Below are 22,138 nucleotides of genomic sequence, written 5' to 3'. Positions count from 1 at the left end.
AGAAGCTTGGATAAACTGAGACTCGAGCTGTTAACAGTTTTAGTGATAAGAGGTTTTTTCCTCTCTCTCCCTTTTCTGTCTCCTTCCCCCCTTCCCTCAATGTTGGAAAAGCAAGATAAAGACACATGTGAGAGCCGGCTGACTTCAGGCCAGTCTCACTTTTAAATACCACTGAAGGTTAACGGCAACAAAGGATTCTTTACAAAGGGACCTATACAGCTGCGTTTTAATCACACAGCTTGTGATTCTTATTTATTAAGGTTCTTGAGGCCAGTGACAAATCAGAGCTGTAATAGGACATAACACGAGGCAGGTGCTGTTCTCGCAGTCTGTGGCTGTCAGGGGGAGTCAGCAGTGAGCGCGGTGGTGCCAGGCAGTCAACACGGGCCTAAGGACGGGCGCTGTCAGCGTGCAGCTTTTTCCCTTGAAATCAAACATCGCCTCAACTTGACAGGTTCCATCCTCCTCACAAGAAAATGTACAACGACTTCCTGTAACACTAAGGAAGCTCAAGGTGTCTGAGTTTTCATTTACTTCCTTTAATTTACATCATGTATACGGTAACAACGGAGAAACGAACTAAGCCTCAGTTATAAATACTGACACACGCGTTGAACATATTCGTAAAGATTCTTGCACATTCCTAGCGTCTACATCAGCTCTGAGATGCTGGCTCCCTCCTTCTGCCTCTCTCCGCTATGCAGGCTCTTCAGCACACAAGGGCATCCCAAGGTTAGACCTCCTCGCCCCAGGTGAAGGTGGCCAGGCTTCCATTGTTCCTTAGAGAATACTGCGCTGGGTGTCCTTGGATGGCCTCGAGATCCAGCCAGATCACTTTTAGACAGAAAGAGGAGTCAAAGAGAACTCGGGTTTCCAGAGAACAACAAAGTGCTGCCCCCTGTAAGTCACAGTCTCTGTGCAGTAAAGTGTCTTCCTAAAGAGGTAGAAATAATAGGGGGTGTGTGCTGCAGATGCCCACACTGCAATAATGCTCAACACTGCATCTTTAAGGGCTTAAAATGGACTGACTCCACTCATTTCTCTGATTTTTTCATAAGTAAGCCAGAACACCAATGACCAAGGGGTCTGAAAGATTAACCAAAAAGATTAGTGCATATTTCAAAGCAATTATAAATATCCTATATATATCTATATATATATATATATAAACATATGCATATACATGTTTGAGTGAAAAAGTCATTCTAATCCGTTCAGGATGAAAATGAAGGTTTCTGACCTAGGTGAAGCACTTTATCATTTGCAAAGCATTTCCCTGTCTTACTTATCACAGATTTCTCTAGAAAACAATTTAAAATAAAAGTAAAAAAATAATAATGGTGTCCCCATTTTATGGACGGAGACGCGGAGGCCGAAGCACGTGCCTATGAACACGGTGCAGCACCATACCTAAGCCATCCCCGGGCTATTTATACGGAGCCCTCTCTGGCCTGCAGGTTGGGACTCGGATGCCGGAATTCTAGACGAGGCTGTTCTAGGTGCGGTTTAGATGTTCAGCATGGTACTTAGACACTTTAGAACTTGAAAGTAAGGAAGATAAAATATGTTATCCCTTAAGACTTAGGGGGTCATATAAACCCCACAACGGATGCCTCACAAATGTACATGAAGACTCACGTTAAACAGGGAAAAGAGCTTCGAGCTCAGGAAGTCTCACGGCTCACCTAAGCGAGGGCGGAGCTGCATACACAGGGATTATAAAAGAATGTGCCAGAAGCAGATACGCACACTCAGGGGTAAACGTTACAACACAGACTTGTGCCTTGGCTCTAATTCCTGTCTGGTTTGGTTAGGATCAACACTGACTGGAGAGGAACTCTATCCTCCTTGGGCTGAGAGAGAAGCCGAAGCCATTAAGAGTGGAAACCACACGCAGAGCTTTTATAAACCGATATATGTGGTCGCATGTTTAGACACGCTGAGCGTGTTATAGTGGTAAAGTGAGAATTTACTAAATAGGGGGTTTAGGAGAACATACCTTGGTCAGTTAAGGTGTGAAGCATAGATGAAATAGAGACTATAGAGCTATACAGATACCATATTCTTATGACGACAAAAGTGGCGTGAGCTAAAGATGTCACTGTGGCCAGGTCAAGGAGCAAGGTCTTGGTTAAGAACAAAGGAGGCCTTCATTCCTAACTTCTGTTCTCATGCCAATGACACCATGGCAACAGAAGCAGATAAAGTTATTAGGAATGGAGGGAGTAAAGGAGTGACACAGTACCTCTCCCTAGTGGAGGGGCTATGAGAGGGGTTAGCTGGCTTCTGAACAGAGCTGGAGAGGAAAATGATAAGCCAAAGAATCTGGGTAAGCCGGGGGGTGGAGGCACACATTTTTAATACCAGTACTTGGGAGGACCTTGAGACAGAAGGATCACAGGTTTGAGACCAGCCTCTGCAACTTAAGTGAGACCCTGTTTTAAAATAAGAAAGAAACTAGGGCAGGAGGTGTAGTTCAGAGGTAGAATGTCTGTGGATTCCATCCCCAGTACCACCAAAAAAAAAAAAAGTGTGGGTGGTAAACGAGCGCGGTTTCCTGAGCCTCTGTGGGCAAGGTTTCTTATTGCTGTCCTCCCTGGCATGGCTGTGATGGCCTCAAACAGTCCAAGCAGATGAACTCATTGTTTGCTCTGGTCTGCCTTTCCACATAAATGCTGGAAAAAAGCAGCGCTTCTCCATCAACAGAAGAGCTCTCTGGGGTTGATATTCTGAAATAGAAGTTTATAATAAGCTCTTCCCAGCGACTGTTTTGCAGCAAGCAGTCTTCCAGTGCAGCCTGGGCTCCTCCCGCGCAGCCTGGACCTGGTGGGAGGGAGCAGCTGCGGCCGAGGCCTGCGCTTGCTCGCGGGCCACCGGGTGGTGGTGTGCAGGGAGGATGTGCCAGACATTCTGGCCTAATCATCAGTTTCAATGAACTCACCTGGGTGAGTTTACTTTCAAGGCTGATTTATTCGGAAGTGCTCCTGAGTCGGGATCTGAGCTCAGAAGGATGTGCTGCAGTGAGTGGGCAAGGTACGGCCATTGTGGGGATGGCGATTTCACTGGCTGGCCAGCAGTTTTTGCTAACACCCCTCCATCTCTACCTCCTGTCTCCTTTCTATGAAGATTCCTATCCACTCTGCAGGACCCTGAGCAACTTGGCCCACCGCGTTAGTAAGGAGCAGAGCTTCTGAGCTGAATAGACCTGCAGGCAATTTTCAGCCCTCTGTGAACTCGGGCAGCCCTCTGTGAACCTGCTCAGTGCGTTAGGCCACTGGGCCGCGGTTTTTCTCATCTGAGAAATGATAATAAGACTTCCTGCTTTACTGGGTTCTTATAATATTTAAAAAATTAGCAATGCATGGAAAGAGCTTAGTAGTGTGTGTGTGTGTGTGTGTGTGTGTGTGTGTGTGTGTGTGTGTGTTACTGGGGACTGAACCCAGGGCTCTTCTATCTCTCACCTACACTCTCAGCTCTTTTTTTGTTTCTGTTTTTTTTTTTTAAAAGGGTTTCACTAGGTTGCTAAAGGACTCACTAAGTTGCTTAGGGCCGGCCTTGAACCATCTTCCTGGAACCTGCCATCCTCCTGGCTCAGCTTCCCAAGTCCTGGGGTTACACGTGTGCGCCACCACGCCTAGTGTTTAGCACATATTAAATGTGCCTTTTTGTCATCTCTGCTTCCAGAACGTCATGTATAAAGAAAATGTGCCAGATGAAGTGGTGCCATCCTTTGTACCCGGTTATTCTTCTGTCCTTCATCCCAGCTGACCTTAATTTAATGACTCAGCAATGGGTTCACCCACAATATGAACAAAAACCCATTCTCTTTTTTCTGTCCCTAGTCCTATGCAGTTAACCATACCTGTCCATAGAATCCATCTTCTATTTCCACAGGGGTGCACTGTCCAAGCTTCCTTTCCTGTATCCTGGCTTTCAACACAAGATCTCTACTACTTCCACAGCAATCTTGCTGCCAAACAAATCTTGGCGCCCTGCGTCCTCGCTTGGGCAGGGGCTCGTTGTCTGCGGGATCCTCCGGAGCCCGCCAGCCTGGCCGCCAGCCCCCACCTCTCGCCTCATCAGCCCCTCCCTGGGGCCCAGGCGCAGCCCACTGACTTCCCTGCAGCCCTCCAAACGCAAGCCTGTGCCTCGCTGCTCCCTCGTACTTCTCTTGACAAACACCTACCGAGACTTCAAAGCCCAGACCGAGTATGGGCTCTGGGCAGGCACTCGTTATTCCTAGTCAGTCAGAGCATTTTCACTGCACTATCCACGTCCCCCCGAGGACCTTCGTACCACTGACAGGTACTGTTCGCATCTGCCCTGCAGCATCAGGTCTGGGACGGAGGCCTGGAGACATTAGCTGCCACCACCCAACGGGGCCAAGCTCTTTAAACTATGATTTGTTTTCTCCTCTATAAAGGCAGGATGTGATAGTAACTCACTAAACAGATTGTGGAGAGAATTCAGTGAGCCGAGCCATTAGAAATCATTTATAGTGTTAGCCAGGTACCAAATGATGCAGACGTATTTAGAAGTTTATGTCTAGGATTTTGAATACCTGCTCGTCAACTACTACTCTGCACGGTCACCTCCTCTAGCACAGAGGCTGTCTCATTCCTTAGTACTACGTGACCTTTACTACTGTCCGATTCATGCCCAAATCGACCTCTTCAGAAAGAAAGCCACAATGTTGAGATGATGTCAAGGTATTATATATAATCAAGACCACTCAAACAATGTGTTTTCTCTTAATACAATTTTTATCAGATACTGCCAAGGGCTAGGGCTATTAATTTCACATTAATAAACATGTACTACCCCTTTATATACATGTACTCCCAAAGCTTCAATTACCTTTTCAGTACAAGCGGTGCTCAAATCTGAATCTCCAACCCTATTTCTCTCCTAAAATGCAGTCGTATATACTAAGCTGATCATCTGTGTCACCCACTAGTACTCTCCACGAGGAGGAGTAACCATTCATGCCATGGGCAGGCATCTCCAACTTCCCAGACCTAAAACTAAATTCATTTTACCCCAGGGGCTTCTTTCCTGAAAATGTTCCCTATGTGGAGAAATTAAGTAATCGCCAGCTGCTCAGGGCCTGACACTTTGCCTTATCTTCTCCAAAGAGCCCCATCCTCCTCCAGCTGGTTTTATTTCCACTCCCTTTCTACCTAAATACCCTTTAAATATGTGTTTTTCTGTCCCTCTGCCAACTCTCATTGAAGCCACCATTATCTCTCATTTCCCACTCATGGCCTTTTTCCAAAGCAGGGAGGCCAGAACAATCTTTCTAACAGTGTAGATTTAGTCACACCATCGCATCGAGCTGTGTGGTTCACAGAGCCCGTCTTCCACCTGGCCTCGGCCTCCCTCGGCCTCCCTGCCTCCTCCAGGCCGTGCGCCTCCACCTGCTGGGCCTCCGTTGTTCACACCCACCGACCAGCCCTCCACAGAGATGTTTCTTTCAGGCTCCTTTGCCTGCCCAAATGTTCCTTATTCTTCAAATTTCAGTTCCAAAGTCTTCCTCAGGGAGGGTGCTCGCCCTCCCGCGCACGCTGCGCTTTCTGCTGTACAGATCCGCAGCACCACACTGCCTTCCCGTAAGAGTCACCTCTGACCGTTTCTTATTCAAGGCTGAGCTCTTAGAACAGAGCTTTGCATGGAATGGACACCCAATTAAAAGTACATATTACGTTAGATAAAATATGCTAATTTTTACTGAATTTCTAAATGCATGCCATCCATTCCTTTAAATATTTTCTAATGTCAAAATACACGAGTACTTTGTTTTTTATTATATTTGCTATATTACTTATGCAAGTTTATCTAATTCTACATCTTAGTTCTTTTTATAAAAATAACATCTAAACCGAACAAGAATGGCATAATGCTTTCTTACAAAGCAGAGTTTTGTGGCAACAGATATAGGTGATAATCTTTGTCATCAAAGGAACAAACTTTGTTTGAAATAGCACAATTTTCGTAGAAAAGATCTCCACTGTGAAATCTGTCTATCTGTGCCAGTCCACGGTATTTTAGCTAAATAGACTTCTAAAGGTTTTGTACTAGCAAAAAGATCAGTCCACTAGCTTTATAAAAAAAAAAGTTTTCACTCTTATTGGGCTATTTGTTAATGGATGTGACTGATTTATTTTCCTTTAACCTGCCAAGGAAAGCATTATGACTCTGAGGATGTGAAGGAAAACAGAAAAATAGTTTAAACAGAAAGAACAGACCTTCATCTGGGAACAGGGACACAACAGAAAACCACAGAGAAAAGGGAAAATGTTTACAGATTCAAAGTAATCTAAATACAAAGAAAAGAAAAAGGAAGAAAGCCCCCCTAACGTTACCATTCGCAGCCAAGATGGTAAAAAGCCTTTGTACAGACTCATGAATCCTTCACCGTGAACAGCCTGAAGCAAGCAGTCAGTTGACGATTTATACAAAAGTCCCCTAGAAGGGAAACGAGAGTCCTGGTTAAATTCCTTCTGTGTGAAGAGACATAAATAAAATGGCCCAAGGAAACTAATTATAGATCAAATACTTTCTGCTCTTTGGGAACAAACAATACTCATGGTACTATAGATATACACAGACTCATTTCTTTTCTTTTCTTTTTTTTTGGTGGTTCTGGGGTTCCTGGAAACCCTTCTACCTCCGGGCTACACTCCCACACCTATTTTTTATATTTTTTATTTGGAAAACAGGGTCTCTTAAGCCAGTGAGGCTGGCTTTGAATCTGCGCAATCCTCCTGTCTCCGCCTCCCAAGCGCGGGGATTACAAGCGTGCGCCACCGCGCCCGGCTCAATTTAAGACATTTTCAAGGTTGAGTTTTTGGATTCACCCAACTCTTGATCTTAGAATTCACTCCACCTGACATCTTCCAGAGAGAACATTCTATTTCATATCAAACTGAATTCTCCATGTGACCTGAAAGCTGTGAGCTTCTAGAGAAAGTGCCCTCTGTAAATTCTCAGTAGAGTGTGCTTTCAAACGATCTTTGAAAAAAACAGTCACAATGACTATCCTGTGTCTACATAACTGTCTGTTAATTAGCTTATTTCCTCAACTACATCAAAGAGGAGGTAGTTACATAAAAACAGTTTCCTCACTGGACACACAAACACATAAGTACATTTCTCTCTCCAGAACAAGAACAAAGTCAGGGACGGCGGCTCGTGCTGGCAATCCTAGTAGTTGGGTTGAGGGCCAGCCTCAGCAACTCAGGGAGGCCCTGTTTCAAAATTAAAAACTAAAATGAGGCTGTGGAGGTAGAATGCCCCTGGGTTCAACTGCCAGTTCTACAAAAAAAGAAAAAGACCGGAAAGTCTCTCTGAAGGACCACATTGTGATGGACACTCAGGCGCGCGGCTGCTGACGGTCATTACCTTCCTTGTTCATCTCGTGGCTGATTCATTATTCGGCTTTTGATGACATCGGCTGGTGTTCCCAGAATGGAAGCCACCAGTCCAGAGCATAAACTAGAAATACAAATAATATGAATAAAGTTAAAAGACAATGTGTAGTTAATTTTAAGAAAGGGAAACTGACATGTATGCAGAATGGAATACCAAATATACCAGAATAGGATTCTTCACAATAATGCTCCCTTGGCCTAAAGTTAGTGCTAAACTGACTCAGTAAAGAGGTAAAGGAAATAAAAAAGAAAAGGAGAGCCGGCCCATAAACACGTACTAAGTACCCACTGATGCGAGACAGATGAGACTGTGACCTGGAGGAACTTAACACCCAGTGGGGAGAGGCACGAGAGCAAAAAATACTTCCAAATGCTAACAAGTGCTAGGAAAAGAGTAAGACAGAAGCTGTGACCAGGAGTAAGTGGGTGCCAGGCAGGCAGGGAGGCCCGGGCCACCCACAGGGAGACCTGGAGGAAGGGTGCGCCAGACATGCGGGACAGCTCGCGCAGAGACACCTGGGTGAGTTTATGTATACGTGCGTCCCTGAGTATCACTGACTGGACACTACTGACACACTTCTGGGGGTTTCTCAGTAGCACAGGGAAATCTAGAATTTGGGGGGAAAAATCAGAAGCTAAATGAAACCACAAGGGAGCATCTGAAAACGCGACACAAAGAGACTGAAAAGAAACCGCCTTTTCCTGGATGCCTTCCTTCCTGTTCCAGGCTGGGAAGAGTCACATCCCTTTCGCATCCAGTTCTGTCCTTCCAGGTGTTTGTTCTTTCCTCTCTCCTCTGAGTCCTCTCAAGTGCCAGTTACTTTCTTTCAGCATTCACTGTAGTGTTTCTGTACTTCTCCTGTTCTCCCTGCTGGGCTCACTGTTTGGGGGCCCACCGGGCCGTCCTGCACAGTGCCCTTAACATAAAAGGAGCTTACATATCTCTGTTGAACTGAGCTGGAGCACGAGCCATCAGAACCCTTTCCCGTGACCCCATCAACGTATAATATTTTGGGAGGTCTAATCTCAGTGAAATAACCTGCAATCTTATCTCCCTTGTTTTACCTGCAAAAACTAAAAACTACTATTTTATAATGTACTACTTACTACTATTTATAGTTACTATTTAAACTGTACTATTTTCCTTTTCTAAGGGTGATACCACTAGATTGCTGATCAAAAGACCCCAGAAGCGAGAATTTTTGCCAAAAATGAGATAAAAGGGGGAAATAATAATAAAAGGAGGAGTAGTCAAATTAAAACAATCACTTACCTGGATAAACCATGAGTCGTGATATTGTCCTCAAGTGCTGTATTTAACACCAGGTAGTGTTTCACTGTATCATAAGTGGTTAAGTCTGGCAGTGAAAAAGAGGTTTAAAGATTCATTTATTCAACAGTGAATGTCTTTTGTGTCGAGTGTCTGTGAGGCTTGGAGCAGGGGCGTGTCCCAGAATGAAAGAAACCATAGATACGAAAGGAGAGCTACCAATGGAGGGAGAGAGAAGAGGAAGACGCTGACGCTCGATTGCCTCAGCGGAGAACCTGCATCGGCTCTGCGTAAAAGCGAGTCGATTCCTGCACTGTGTAGTATTTAAGCTAAGTTAGGTTGGAGTGAGATGCTGTGGTGTGTAAGCACCTGCAGGGAGAAAAGCATAAGCATTTGAGCTACATGGGCAAGAAAGAGTTGACTGGACCTGGGGACCAATTGGATGTAAGGAACGGAAACCAGAAGTCATGCCTAGGTTCATGGCTGTGCCACAGGAAGGATCGTGACGCATTCTGAGACCGTGGTTTTATAAAGAAGTTTGGATAAGTGACACTTTTGAGATACTTAAATGATTCTGTGAATAAGTAACTGGACTGGAAGAGAAATCTAGTCTGCCGTAGAACTTGAACAACAAATTGAGAAACTGCAGTCAAAGTACCCAGCAGTGTGCTGGAGCAGACAGAAATGGCCTGAAGAGCAAGAAGGAAAAGAGATGTGCTTTCTTCAATGCTTAAATGATAATGATCAAGATAAAAAAAATGCTACTTATTATTGTCACATATTTGTACATGCACATAACTTTTATGCATAACTATAATACACCCAATTTAAAAAACTTATTAAAAATAAGGAGAATGTAAAAGCCACCAAGAATGGTACTTATCAATTTCTTAGAATCATATCATTGGTCCTGGAAAGGATTCTCTCATTGATTAATTTATTTATCAAATGTTTAATGACTACACATGAAGAACTAGAAAATAAAGAAAAATAAAAACACAGTCCTTGCCTTCCAGGGGCTCGTTATCTAGTGGCAAATACAGACACGTAGGAGAAGGCAGGGAAATGAGGTACAAGCAACAGCAACGATAAGCCCAAGAAACACACACGGAGCATCCAACCCAACAGGGCGTGGTGCGGGAACGGGGCGCTGGTACAGAGGATACTTCGGCTGAGCACGGAAGGACACGAGGAAGAAGCCTCGTCAGAAGAAGAGGAAGGAGGGCAGGAAGTACAGGGTGAAGGACGACTCTGAGTGTGTAAGAAGTGGAACTTTTAGCTCATGACATCTGCTTCACGCTTCCCAGCAGAATCAATAAGCTACCGAGTTCTCTGAAAGCACAGGACAAATCGCACGGACCTTCTATATCATGCCCCCCAATCCCCCCTTTGTTCTGTAGATAAGGAGAAGCCCGTGGAGTGACCGAAGACCATCACGACACATTGAGACCCGTGTTTCAGATGAGTAACTGTGGATACTGGGTAGCTTGTAGCGTCGCTAGCAGTAATGTGTTATTACTATAATGCCATTTCCTAAATAAAAATAAATTAGTATTTATTTGATAAATCTTGAAAATTTAAAATTTTTTCCAGATTTAGTAAAGTACAGTTGACAAATAAAATTGCTTATATTCATAGCATAGGAAAAGGATTTGGTAAAATGAAAATGAGAAGTCAAAGGTAGGAGTTCGGCCCACGTGGTGGTGCACGCTTGTATTCCTAGTACTTGGGAGGCTGAGACAAGAGGATCCAGGCTCACAGCCAGCCTCAGCTACTTTGAGAGGCCCTCCACAACTTAGACCCTGTTTTGAAATAAAGAAGAAAAATAGGACTGGGAGTGTAGCTTAAAGGCAGAATAACCAGCATCTCTCTCTCTCTCTCCCCCCCTCTCGCTCTCTTAGACGAGTTAGAAATAGGAGCAGGATTCTGGGGGAAGATTTGGACAGTCTCGATAATGCCGACCAGCAAACACAGTTAACATACTTCATTTCCAAACTTAAAGAAAGGCCTAGACTCGAAAGGATCTTAGAAATGTTTGCTCTTCTCTCCTGAAGTCACGATCTGCCTACCTGAGGAAGCTGTTTTCACATATCAATGTAGAATAAGGTGAAAATGCGCTGAAATATATTTCATTACGACATTGCAATATCTGCACAGCCTATCACTGATAATGCTGCTTAAAATAGTAAGATAAACGTGTTTCTGTTCCTGACATAAGTGCTGGTCGTTATCAAGGTGATCAGGACTTCTCCGAATTCAAGTTCTCGTTACCTCCCATGTTCACCAGTGCCGCTCTTTGTATATTGGGTATCCAGCCGGCCCACAGCCCACGTATTCCTCCTTCAGATAAGATTTTTGCAAAGGCGTGATGTACACCACGGAACCTAAGGAAAATAACAATAAAATGTGAGAACTCTATGTCCTTTTCTGGCTGGAGTGCAAATGAGTAAGCTTTACCTACTGATAAAATTTGAAGTACTATCTTATTTATCCAGAGTCATTAGAAATTAAAGAAATATCCAAACGTCTTATTTCTAGAGAAGCAACAGTCTTTCAGGCTAACATTTAATTTAAACATTTTTTTTTATGGTGGTACTGGAGATTGAACACAATTTTATTTCTTATTTGGAAATAAGGTCTCACTAAGTTGCTGAGAGCCTCACTAAGTTGCTCAGGCTGGCTTCGAACCTGTAACCCTCCTGTTTCAGCCTCTCAGCCTTCCGAGTACTGGGATGACAAATGTATGCCACCACGCCCGGCTTGACTTAAACATTTTTAATGGAAATCATTATAAATTGTCATACTCATCAAATGAGTAAAAAGATTAGAATATCTTAATATTTTATATCATCAGTACACATATTAACTAGAGGCAGAAATGGTGCAGATTAGACTTCTGGATATAATTTTATTAGTGATGCAGGGGATCTTCAAATTTTTTAACTTTGCCAAACAACATTAAAAAAAATAGTTGTTTCTTAGTGCTGGGGCTGTAGCTCTGTGGTACAGAGCTTGAATAGCATGTGCAAGATGGATACACACATATACGTACACAGTCTCATAAAAGAAATAACAATTTTAGATCAAAAAGTAGAAAGAACAATCTAAGAGTTCTTAAAACTGAGTAATTTTGGCTTTATGAAAACTTGGTATTCTACATTTATTTTGCTCATATTTATGTACACAGATGAAAAAGGGTGTTGAACCATGACCCAAATCTGTGTCTCTGGTATAAAAGTCAGGCCTTCTATATATAGTTAAAAAAACCTGGAGTCATACGCCACCTTTATCATTTACTAGCTATGGGATTTTTATTCAGGCATTATATATCTCTGAGTCTCACCAAAAAAATAATATACCATTCTTGACACCCATAACTTGTCTGACACAGAGGACATGTACACTTCATCGTGCAAAGATTTTTTTTGCATAATAAGATTCAGTTTAGTTCTCCTCTTGGTAAGTATAATTTCCAAATTAAAAGATTCAATACTAATGCCTTACCTGAATATTTGACGATAAGAATAAATGGACCAGCTGAGTTTTCGCACTATGATGGTGGCAAAGGGGAAAGGAAGGCACAAGCTCCCTGGACAACCTACCTCAGTGGCTTTCCTTCAAGTCTCCTTTTCCCTTCCATTTGCATCTGAACCTTCACAAGGTCCGTCGGGTTGGCTAAAAACTGGCCAATAACGCCAGCCATCATCCCTCCAATGACGGACTTCCTATTTGTAAACGGAGACGCATTATTTTCCAAGTTGCTATTTGTTTTGTAAATTTTATAGTGTACCAACACAAAATCAGTACAGGCCTTAGGAAAGGGACTTAAGATAAAATGAAAAGAAGGATAGACTCAAATAAACCGCAGAGGAAAGTAAATGGTTTTGTTGTTTACTGATAGAGAGTTAATAAAGCAAGACAAGCTAAAATTAAAATCTGAAGTCTTAGGCCTTAAGTGGTCTGAAATGCAATGGAAAGGCAGTTGCTTCTAAATTAAAACCATCTGAACTGATAATTTAGCTGTAGATTAACACTGACCACAGCATAATAAAGATAGCATGGATATAATCAAACTAAAAGAGAGAAACTGGCAAAACAAAATTTAAAAACTACTAATTCAGCCAGGTGAGGTGGTGTACACCTGCAATTCCAGTACTTGGGAGGCTGAGACAGCAGGATCATAGGTTCCAGGCCAACCACAGGCACTTAGTGAGACCCTGCTTCAAAACAAAAAATAAAAGGGCTGGGGTTTAGCTCAGAGGTAGAATGCCTTTAAGCTCAATCCACAGTGTCCTCCCACAAAGAAAACAAACAAACAAAAAACACCCCTCCAGGAAAAAGTCTCATTCATTTAAAAATGAACACAAAGTTAACAATATGAAAAGACAATTTAACATGACCAGGACATTCAAGATCTTTGAAATACTATTAAATGACCAAACAAAGAATAATAGGCATAGATGAGAGTCTAGGAGCACAAAATAAAGTAATTAAATTTTTTTTTTCAGAAAAATAGTATCAGAGAACTTCTCAAACAGAAAATGAGCTGGATATTTACATATAAGAGACATTCAGAACCCAATTAAATAAGATCAAAGAATTCCTCCAGAACACATAATGATTAAAATGACTAATACACAGGCCAACGGAAGACTCTCAGATGCATCAAGAGCCAAAATCAGGGTGATGCCCAGAGGTAAAACAGTCAGAATGACTCCAACATTCTCAACCCAAGCCATCAAAATCAAGAGGGTTTAGAACAATTTACTCCAAACTCTGATGGAAAACAACTTCCAGCTACTTCCAGGAAATATTACCCTGTTAAAAAAATAATAAGTTTCAAAATTTCCAGGTAAAAACATCCAAGACAAGCAGAAACTAAATGAATTCATGTTTACCAAGTCAGCATTAGAGAAAATGCTCAGAGATATAAAACACACAAAAATAAAAAACACCAGAACCAGAGAAGAGATTCCATCAGACAAACAACTAAGTGAAGAAGAACTAACACTTTATCAAACTCAGCCGGGCGGGGTGGCGCGCGTTGTCATCCCAGCATTCGGGAGGCTGAGACTGGAGGATCCTGGTTCACAACCAGCCTCAGCTACTTAGTGAGGCCCTCGGCAACTCAGTGAGACCCGGTTTCAAAATAAGGAATAAAAAAAAGTAGGGCAGGGGGTGTAGCTCGGAGGTCGAATGCCCCTGGCTTCCATCCCCGCAACTCCTCCCACACACAAAAAGATTCTAAAAATTCAATAAAAAAACTCAAACTAATAAAGAAATTTAGCAAAGTATCAGGATACAAAATCAATCTACAAATTTCAATACTTTTTCTATTGAGATAGAAACCTGGAAAATAATCCCATTCACAGTAAGCTCAAACACAAGAAAATACCTAAGAATAAACCTAACCAAGGAGGTAAAAGACCTCTACAATGAAAACTATAAAACACTAAAAAAAAAGAAGACTACAAAGACCTGAGAAGATAGAAAGATCTCCCATGTTCTTAGATAGGCAGAATAAATACAATCAAAATGGTCATGCTATCAAAAGCGACCTAGAAATTCAATGCATCCTTATTAAAATACCAATGTTGTTCTCTACAGAGCTAGAAAAATTAATCCTAAAATTCATACCAAAAAACCAAAGACCCAGAATAGCCAAACCAATTCCCAGTAAAAGAACCACACAGGAGGCATCACTATACCAGACTTTAAACAATACTACAAATCTACTGTAATAAAAACCAGCATGGAACTGGCACAAGAACAGACAATAATAGTCCAATAGAATGGAATCAAAGATTCGGAAACAAATCCACAAAATTACAACTAATTGATTTTTGACAAAGGAACTAAAAACACATGCTGGATAAAAGACAGCCTTTTACACAAACGGTGTTGAGAAAACAAGTTGCCCGTTTGTAGAAAATGGAATTCAATCTCAACCTCTCACCCTGAACCAGAGTCAAGATGAAAGATCTGGAAGGACCAGTGCGCCAAGGGCAGGGCAGGAGAGGAGGAAGGCTGAGGTTCATTCACGGAGATACTCACATCGACTATGTACATACATGTGAGTATACCAACGTCAACCTGGGTACTCTCTCTTGAGAGGGAGAGAAATGGGGAGGCGGGGGCTCACCAAGTGCTGTATTTATGCCATTCTCAGTGTGATTTACATTACGATGTGAAACTATGATACACCAATAAAAGCATTATCTATACATATATACTAATTATTGTAGGGGTGGACTTGAGTCAGATGACTACAAGTTGAGGGTCACAGCTCTACTTGTTGATTGGAGCTCATTATTAGCCTGCAGGTGCAATTAAGACTACAGGAGTGGATCACACCGAACACAAGGAGAACAGACATCCGGTTCAGCCAGCGTTCAGTGAGCAGCTGGGTTTCAGCATGGCGCTCTTGCCTGTGACTGGCGATGAGTGAGATCTGGCCCTTGCCACCTCAGTCACGTAGGCAGGGGCTTATACAACAAGAGAAGGCAATAAAGAGGAAAGAAGGAAATGAGAAGACACACTGAGAGACTCAGAGAGCACAGTATCCAGAAAGCCCAAGGCGCCGGTAACTAAAAGGAGTGTCAAAGGCATTTTCGTATCGAGGGAAACGAGGACTTGGTATAAGGTCAGTCCCGATCCAGTAATATACTTCTTTTTGAGAATGAAGTGCATTCGTTGGTATACTCAAATCCCTAAATTGTTATGTATTTTTCAGGCTTCAAATTTTACAAACTTCAGGGATAATATAAAATCATTGCTAAAATAAAGGCTAAAGACAAATACTCAGAATTTATCTTCATCATGGTGCCTTTCTTATGCTCCCCAGAGAATTAAAACACAAAGCAAAATCCTACAGTAAACTTGCCATCCTGTTATTATATAACTATCAAATTCACTCCCAAGTATTTTAAGAAATTACAAACTGAGCTTAACTACCAATAGAAACGATGATTTAAAACAAGATTTTTGCTAATGTTTTGAAGGTGACTGTTTACTGTAAATTTTTAACAGAACTGATTTTTTTTTAAAAAGTAATTGTTTATTTCCTTGGCATATGCTTAAAGAGCTGGTTACACACAAAATTCTAATAATATAAAAGCTGCACCCAGGAAAAAAATGCATTAATCTTAGGTTAGCTTGCTGGAGGAAAAGAAGATATTTTATTTTTGTGTGACTTCTAATTTCAGAGTTTTTATTATATATTTAATTCTGAGATTGGGTGATAGCTAAGTAAAATTCAGGTATATGGTGACCCAAATACATTAAACATGAAACAATTTCAGGATTTTATCAGATGTAAAGGCTTGCATTTACTAAAGCACATCATCCAAATAGCATTTCTAAAATTTCTGAGAAAGTTTAGTATCTAGAGAAAATACACAATCCAATAGTTTAATCGTGTTATAATCATGAAGCCAAGGTAACAATAAAACGATTGATACTTGAAAAAGGTCCATTAGAATTCTTTTAACATTAAAATATTAGCATTTCTATATATGTACAATTTTTATCTCTATATTCAGTAAATTATCACACATCTCTATGTAATGTTCGGTAAATGCTCAGTTATTTCGGTTTACATTGCAATTATTGTTTTAATTCTAAGCAATTTCCACATAAATCAGCTAAACATTCAGACTTCGGGGCCCACGCATATTATTTTCAAAACAAAACTCACCACAAGGGATAATGTTTATCCTCACTTTTGCCAAACACCACCTCTCGGAGATGTTCATACGTGACCATGCGGCCTCCGGAGTACACTGTGGAAAGCAGATCATTGAAGAAGCGAATTCAGTTGGAGGCCTGGGTAAATAAGAGCGCGTTCTGACCCAGCCCATCCCGTCTCCTTAGCCGTGTCTTCCTTTTGTACCCACTATGCTCATGACACATGGACCTCTTGGTATTTCTCCAAATGGGTCACTCTCCTTTCAGATTCAAGCTTTCCCCACTCAGCATTCTTTCCAGAATAGGTTTCCGCTTTGCTGCTTTGCTATCTCCTTCTTGTCTTTTAGAACTCAACGAATGTTTTTCAGAAATTGCTCTCTGACCTGCCCATCGGTATCCTGGGCAAGCACTGCCCACTCTAACACAGCAATTAACACATTGGTTAGCAACTGAATTGTTCTTGCTTTTCATCTGACCACGAACTTCTCCAGACAGGTTCTCTGTGTTTTCATTATACCAAATGTACCGGCAGACATAGCTTGGTACACAACAGGCATTCTCACCGAATAAACTAATATAATTTCATTGGTGAAATTATTATATTAACACATTTTTCAGTAAAGATTTTTCTTTTCTTGCAGGTCTAGGGATGGAACCCAGGGGCCTTCGACCTCCAAGCTACACCCCCTGCCCTATATATTTTTTTTATTCTTTATTTTGAAACAAGTCTCACTAAGTTGTAGAGGGCCTCAATAAGTAGCTGAGGATGTCCGCAAACCCTGATCCTCCTGTCTCAGCCTCCCAAATACTGGGATTACAAGCGTGCGCCACCACACCAGGCTTTCAGTCAAGTTTTAAGCTTGTGAAATAAATCTTAACTGTAAAACAGGATGTTATGGTCAACAAATACAATGGAAAAGAAGAAAAGCTCAAAACAACAATGAGATGCAAAGGTGACGATATTTTTAAAAGATAGAAAATAGCCTGGCATGGTGGCATACACCTGTAATCCCCGGATTTGGGAGGCTGGGACAGGAAGACAGCAGCTTAGAGACAGCCTCAGCAACTTAGTGAGACCCTTGGGTTAAATCCCTAGTACCAAAAATAAAAATAAGTAAAATGATGGAAAATAAAATCATTAAAGTCAGCCTATGATATTCATACAAAGAGATTTGTCTTGATATTTCAGGAAGTTTGATTACATGTTTTAACAAAAAAAAAAACTTTTTTTGTGTGGTACTGGGGAGAGACCCCAGGGGCATTTTACCTCCGAGCTATGCCCCCCAGTCCTATTTTTTTATTCTTTATTTTTTAAAACATGGTTTCACTGAGTTGCAAAGGGCCTCACTAAGTAGGAGCTGAGGTATCTGCAAACCGCAATCCTCCTGTCTCAGCCTCCCAAACGCTGGGATCACCACGCCTGGGTTAACCAAAAAACTTTTGAAGTGCAAAATCTTTAGAAATAGTAAGCCAGTAAGTATTACATCTGGCTTCACCTTCCTGCATATGAATGTACTGGAGAAAAATACCACACCTACCCTGCCTTCTTTTGAAGCCAAGCTTATGTTCTCCTCTCTATAAACTGAGAAGTCAACACTTCTTGTTCTTATGAGGATAGCTTTGGAAGCAGAGTAGAGCAGTGCCCTCCTGGCCACAGTTAACTACTAAGAGCCCATAAAATGAGTTAGGGAGCCTGGAAACTGAGGCAAAAGTCACCTGCGTGGCGTTTACCCTCTGGCCAGAGCTGCATCAGGCAGGGATTCCTGTTCCCTTTCAGAGAGCCTGGTCTTTGATGCATGGGACAGAGACTCATGAGATTTGGCATTGTAGAAATAATTTTAATTTACAGGGAACAAGAAATAATTTGTGTGTGTGTGTGTGTGGTTGTTCTGGGGTTCCTGGAAACCCTTCTACCTCCAGGCTACACTCCCAGACTTATTTTATATTTTTATTTGGAAACAGGGTCTCTTAAGCCAGCGCGGCTGGCTTCGAACCTGCACGATCCTCCTGTCTCCGCCTCCCAAGTGTAGGGATTACAAACGTGCGCCACCACGCCCGGCTAAATTCTGTTTTTAAAGTTTTTGAAGTGGAGAAAAACTGATAACAAATGTTCCTTTTAACCCCTCCCCTTAAACCTTTAAAAAAGTTTGTTAGAAAAAAAATTTCAAACACACAGAAAACTAGAGATGATAATATAAAACTCGCCTGTGCCCACCCCTGGGATTTCTCAACTGCTAATATTTTTGCAGGATGTGTTTCATTTTTTTTTTTTTTGTCTTAAAGAACTTTCCAGATATCCTGAAAGGGCATCTCTAAATCCTCCAGCATGCATTTCTATAATTTAGGCAGTGATTCCTTAATACTGGTTATTTTTTCTCTTCCTCAGAGATTGATTATATGCTCATTTGTTAGCAGGAAGAAAAACTAGCTGGTTTTGGCGAGAGCTCAAGAGAAAAACAGAGGAGACAAACACTGGACTCATAACCAACTTACCAGCTGGAATCAAGATAAATACCTACGTGTCTGTAAATGGCTGGCGTCACTCCTTGCCAAAGCTTTAGGAAGCCTTCCTCCTGGACGATTCCCAGGGCTGTGCGCACCATGCCCCTATAGGGGACAGACTCTCTCGCACTCTCTCCCAACCGAACAAGAGCTGCTTCTCCTTGCATTTGGAGTCGAGTTTTTGTAAGATCGAGGGGGAAGGTTGCTGACAAAACAAAACAACAAAACAGAGGGGGAAAAACCCACAACATTCAGAGAAACAGGCAAACGATGTGAATCCTAGTACTATTTTCCAGCGGATCAGTTTGAGAACATACTGAATGAACTAGGAAGATTTTTACACATCCGATGTCCTAGCCCCACGCCCACATATTTTAATTTCGTTGACTGATGAGTTTAGGATCAGTTGATTCTCCTGTTTCCCAAATTTGAGAATCACTGCACCCGCACATCCCAGAGTGCCACTAAAATTTAAAAATGACAACCCTTGAATTCCATTCAGAAATTCCAGTCTGCAATCTACCTCCGTCTTTACCTCTTGCTATCCAATAGGAAATGATTTACAGTAGCCGTACTCTCTGGTTTGCTTTGACCGCAGCTGTGACTGTTTAAGAATCGAATACAACTTTAGAACACTGCACTCTATATTCTTATGCACTAAAATAAATGCAAGAGGAAACTGAGTTGCATAGATGTCACAGGTGATTTTCACATTCAGGTGAAGGTCTTTTATATACGAAGGTGGTGTGCTCTCGTATGTCTCATGATGTTGTTTTTCCAGCATTAAGTTTTATGCATGATCTTCTCACTGTACCCACTGTACTTGAAAACCTTTCTCTGTTTGCATTCTGAATTAGAGATAGTTCTTTTAGCTTAAAACAGCTCGATGGGCTACCTGGCCCACATATGGAAGATCAAGCTCATAACTTTATAAACATGCCAACAGGTTCATAAACATTACTGACTTTATACAAGGCTTTATTTTTTGTACTGGAGATTGAACACAGAGTTGTTCTACCTCCAAGCTATATCTTCAGCTCTTATTACTTATTTTGTTGTGTTTTTCTTTTTTTAAACAGGGTCTCTTTAGGTTACTGAGTCTAAGTTGCTGAGACTAGTTTCAACCTGCCATTCTCCTGTCTTGGCCTCCCAAGTACTGGGACTATAGGTGTGCCCCATCCATCACACCCAGCTACCTAAGACTTTGTAAAGACTATCACCTGAGAATATTTGCCTTGTTTTTTTTCTTTTTTCTTTTCTTTTTTTTTCTAACAGCATTGGGAATTGAGCCCAGAGCTACCACCACTTTTTTGATTTTTTATTTTGAAGAGAGTCTTGATAAATTGTTCAGGCTGACCTTGAACTTCTGATTCCCTCGCCTCAGCCTCTGCAGTCCCTGGAATTACAGGAGTGTGCCACTGCACCTACCTTAGCAAGCCTCTAGGGGAGAGAGTGGGGAAAATAATATTACAGTACCTGGAACAAAACAACTGACTGTGTGCTAGCCTTGCCGGAAATACAAAACAAACTCAGATTAAAATGGGACTAACATTCACAAATGCTTAACATGTCAGAGCTGTTCTTTGTTTTTTGTTTATTTCTTAAATGGGCAAGAAAATGTAAGGGCAATCTTGAAACATACCCTTAAACTTTCACAGGGGACAAAGGCACATTCCTCACAAAACCCTTGCAAGAAATTCCACCTGATCCCACTCTAGGTGGTCTCCTAGTTTTCTACTCATTTAGCAGACCCAACCCTTCTAGCCTCTTATGATATCTCAAGATAGCTTCATCCTAATAACTAACACGATAATTACGCATATCTTGGCATGTCTTCCCACCAGCCTGTAAGAAGGTCAGCAAAGAGGACTTTTCAACTGTATCTCCTCAGGCCCGGCTAGTGGAGTGATTATAATAATGTCGCCATTAATGGGTGCCCTGCCTTTAATTTAGCCTTGCATTCTTCCTAGCTTATTTTTTAAAGGGGTTCTTTTTTTTTTTTTTTTTTTGTCTTTTTTGGAACTGGGGATCGAACCCCGAGCGCCACACCTGCAAAGCAGGCGCTTTGCCACTGAGCTACATCCCGGCCCCGGCATTCTTCCTAAAAGGCAAACAAGGTATAGATGAGTTCAACTCAAAGAGGTCAGGTACCTCTCGCATCCTAAGTGGATGCTCAATAATAAAATGATTAGTAACTGAAGTCCCACAAGATAGGGCCACAACGTGGCCCCAAAAGTCACAGCGAGGCTGAGTAGGTAAATCATGACAGAGATGATCCACGTAAGAATGAAAAATGAATTTTATTTTATTTTTTTTTAAAAAAAGGTCATCCTCACTTCACCAATGGGAAAATGATTCCTACAGAAGATGACAGCTCAAGAAGCTTCTAAGATTGCACGTTTAGGACACAAAAGGACACCCCCGGGGGGGGGGTCTTAGCCGACACGGGCGGGCAGGACCTCAGACCTGCTGACCCCGCGCCCGCTGGCCTGGCCTCCACCCGCCTGGCCTCACCCCGCGGAGGCGCGGCCTCGCGGCGCAGCCTCGTCCCTCGCTCCCATCCTCCCTCTCCCGCGGGACGCCGGCGGCTGGCCGGGAGGCCCGGTGGGCGGCCGGGTACCTAGCTCGGCCACGGTGGCCGCGCAGCCGGACAGCAGGAACTTGCTCGCCCGGGGCCATCTCTGGGCGAGCGGCAAAAGCCTCTCCTCCTCCGGGTCGCGCATCCAGCCGCAGGCAGGTCAGGACGACGATGCACCGGCCGGCCAGGGCGGCCCCTTCTCAACCGGCGAGGGGTCGAGTAAAGACCATCTCCCTCGCGCGGCTCGGGGGAACCTGCGCCTTCCTCGCCGCCCCAGCCCCCGCGCGGTCCAACAGCCCAGGTCCCCAACAGCAAGCAGAAAAACAAAGCGGGGCTGCGGGGCTTCTGGGAAATGTAGTCCGCGGGGCCCGGAGGCGGCGCTGATTGGTCGACCGGGAGGCGCCCGCCCCCCGGTCTCCGTGGCAACGGCGCATGCTCATTCTCAGCTACCCCGCCCAGCCCCGCCCAGCCCATCCCTCGCCCTGCTTACGTGGTAATCGCGTTGGGAAATTAGAAGTGGAGGTGGGAGGGCGCCGATGATGCAAACATCACCTAAAAAATGGGGCGGGGCAAAGAAGTTAGGGTTACGAAAGAACCCACCGCAAAAGTTGCCTCCCAAAAGTTTGGGAAGCCCGGAGGGTGTTCCTTCTCAGACCTCTGGGAAAGAGGACC

General features: G+C 42.9%; 1 protein-coding gene across 1 annotated transcript; it reads right to left on the bottom strand.

Moving 5' to 3' along the window:
* Nucleotides 1-1,014: 1,014 nt before the first annotated feature.
* Nucleotides 1,015-21,611, bottom strand: SLC25A27 (solute carrier family 25 member 27; the record flags this gene model as incomplete). The annotated part of the gene is made up of 9 exons (XM_080699843.1): nucleotides 1,015-1,086; nucleotides 6,363-6,465; nucleotides 7,402-7,494; nucleotides 8,704-8,788; nucleotides 10,972-11,084; nucleotides 12,303-12,425; nucleotides 16,397-16,481; nucleotides 18,902-19,093; nucleotides 21,509-21,611. The coding sequence occupies 9 exons, from the start codon at nucleotides 21,609-21,611 to the stop codon at nucleotides 1,015-1,017; spliced, it is 969 nt and encodes a 322-aa protein (XP_080555969.1).
* Between the last annotated feature and the right edge of the window lie 527 nt (nucleotides 21,612-22,138).

Source organism: Muscardinus avellanarius (assembly GCF_963383645.1).
Source record: "Muscardinus avellanarius genome assembly, chromosome: 8".
In the NCBI taxonomy this organism is placed as follows: Eukaryota; Metazoa; Chordata; class Mammalia; order Rodentia; family Gliridae; genus Muscardinus; species Muscardinus avellanarius.
This window is presented reverse-complemented; position numbering and strand designations above follow the sequence as displayed.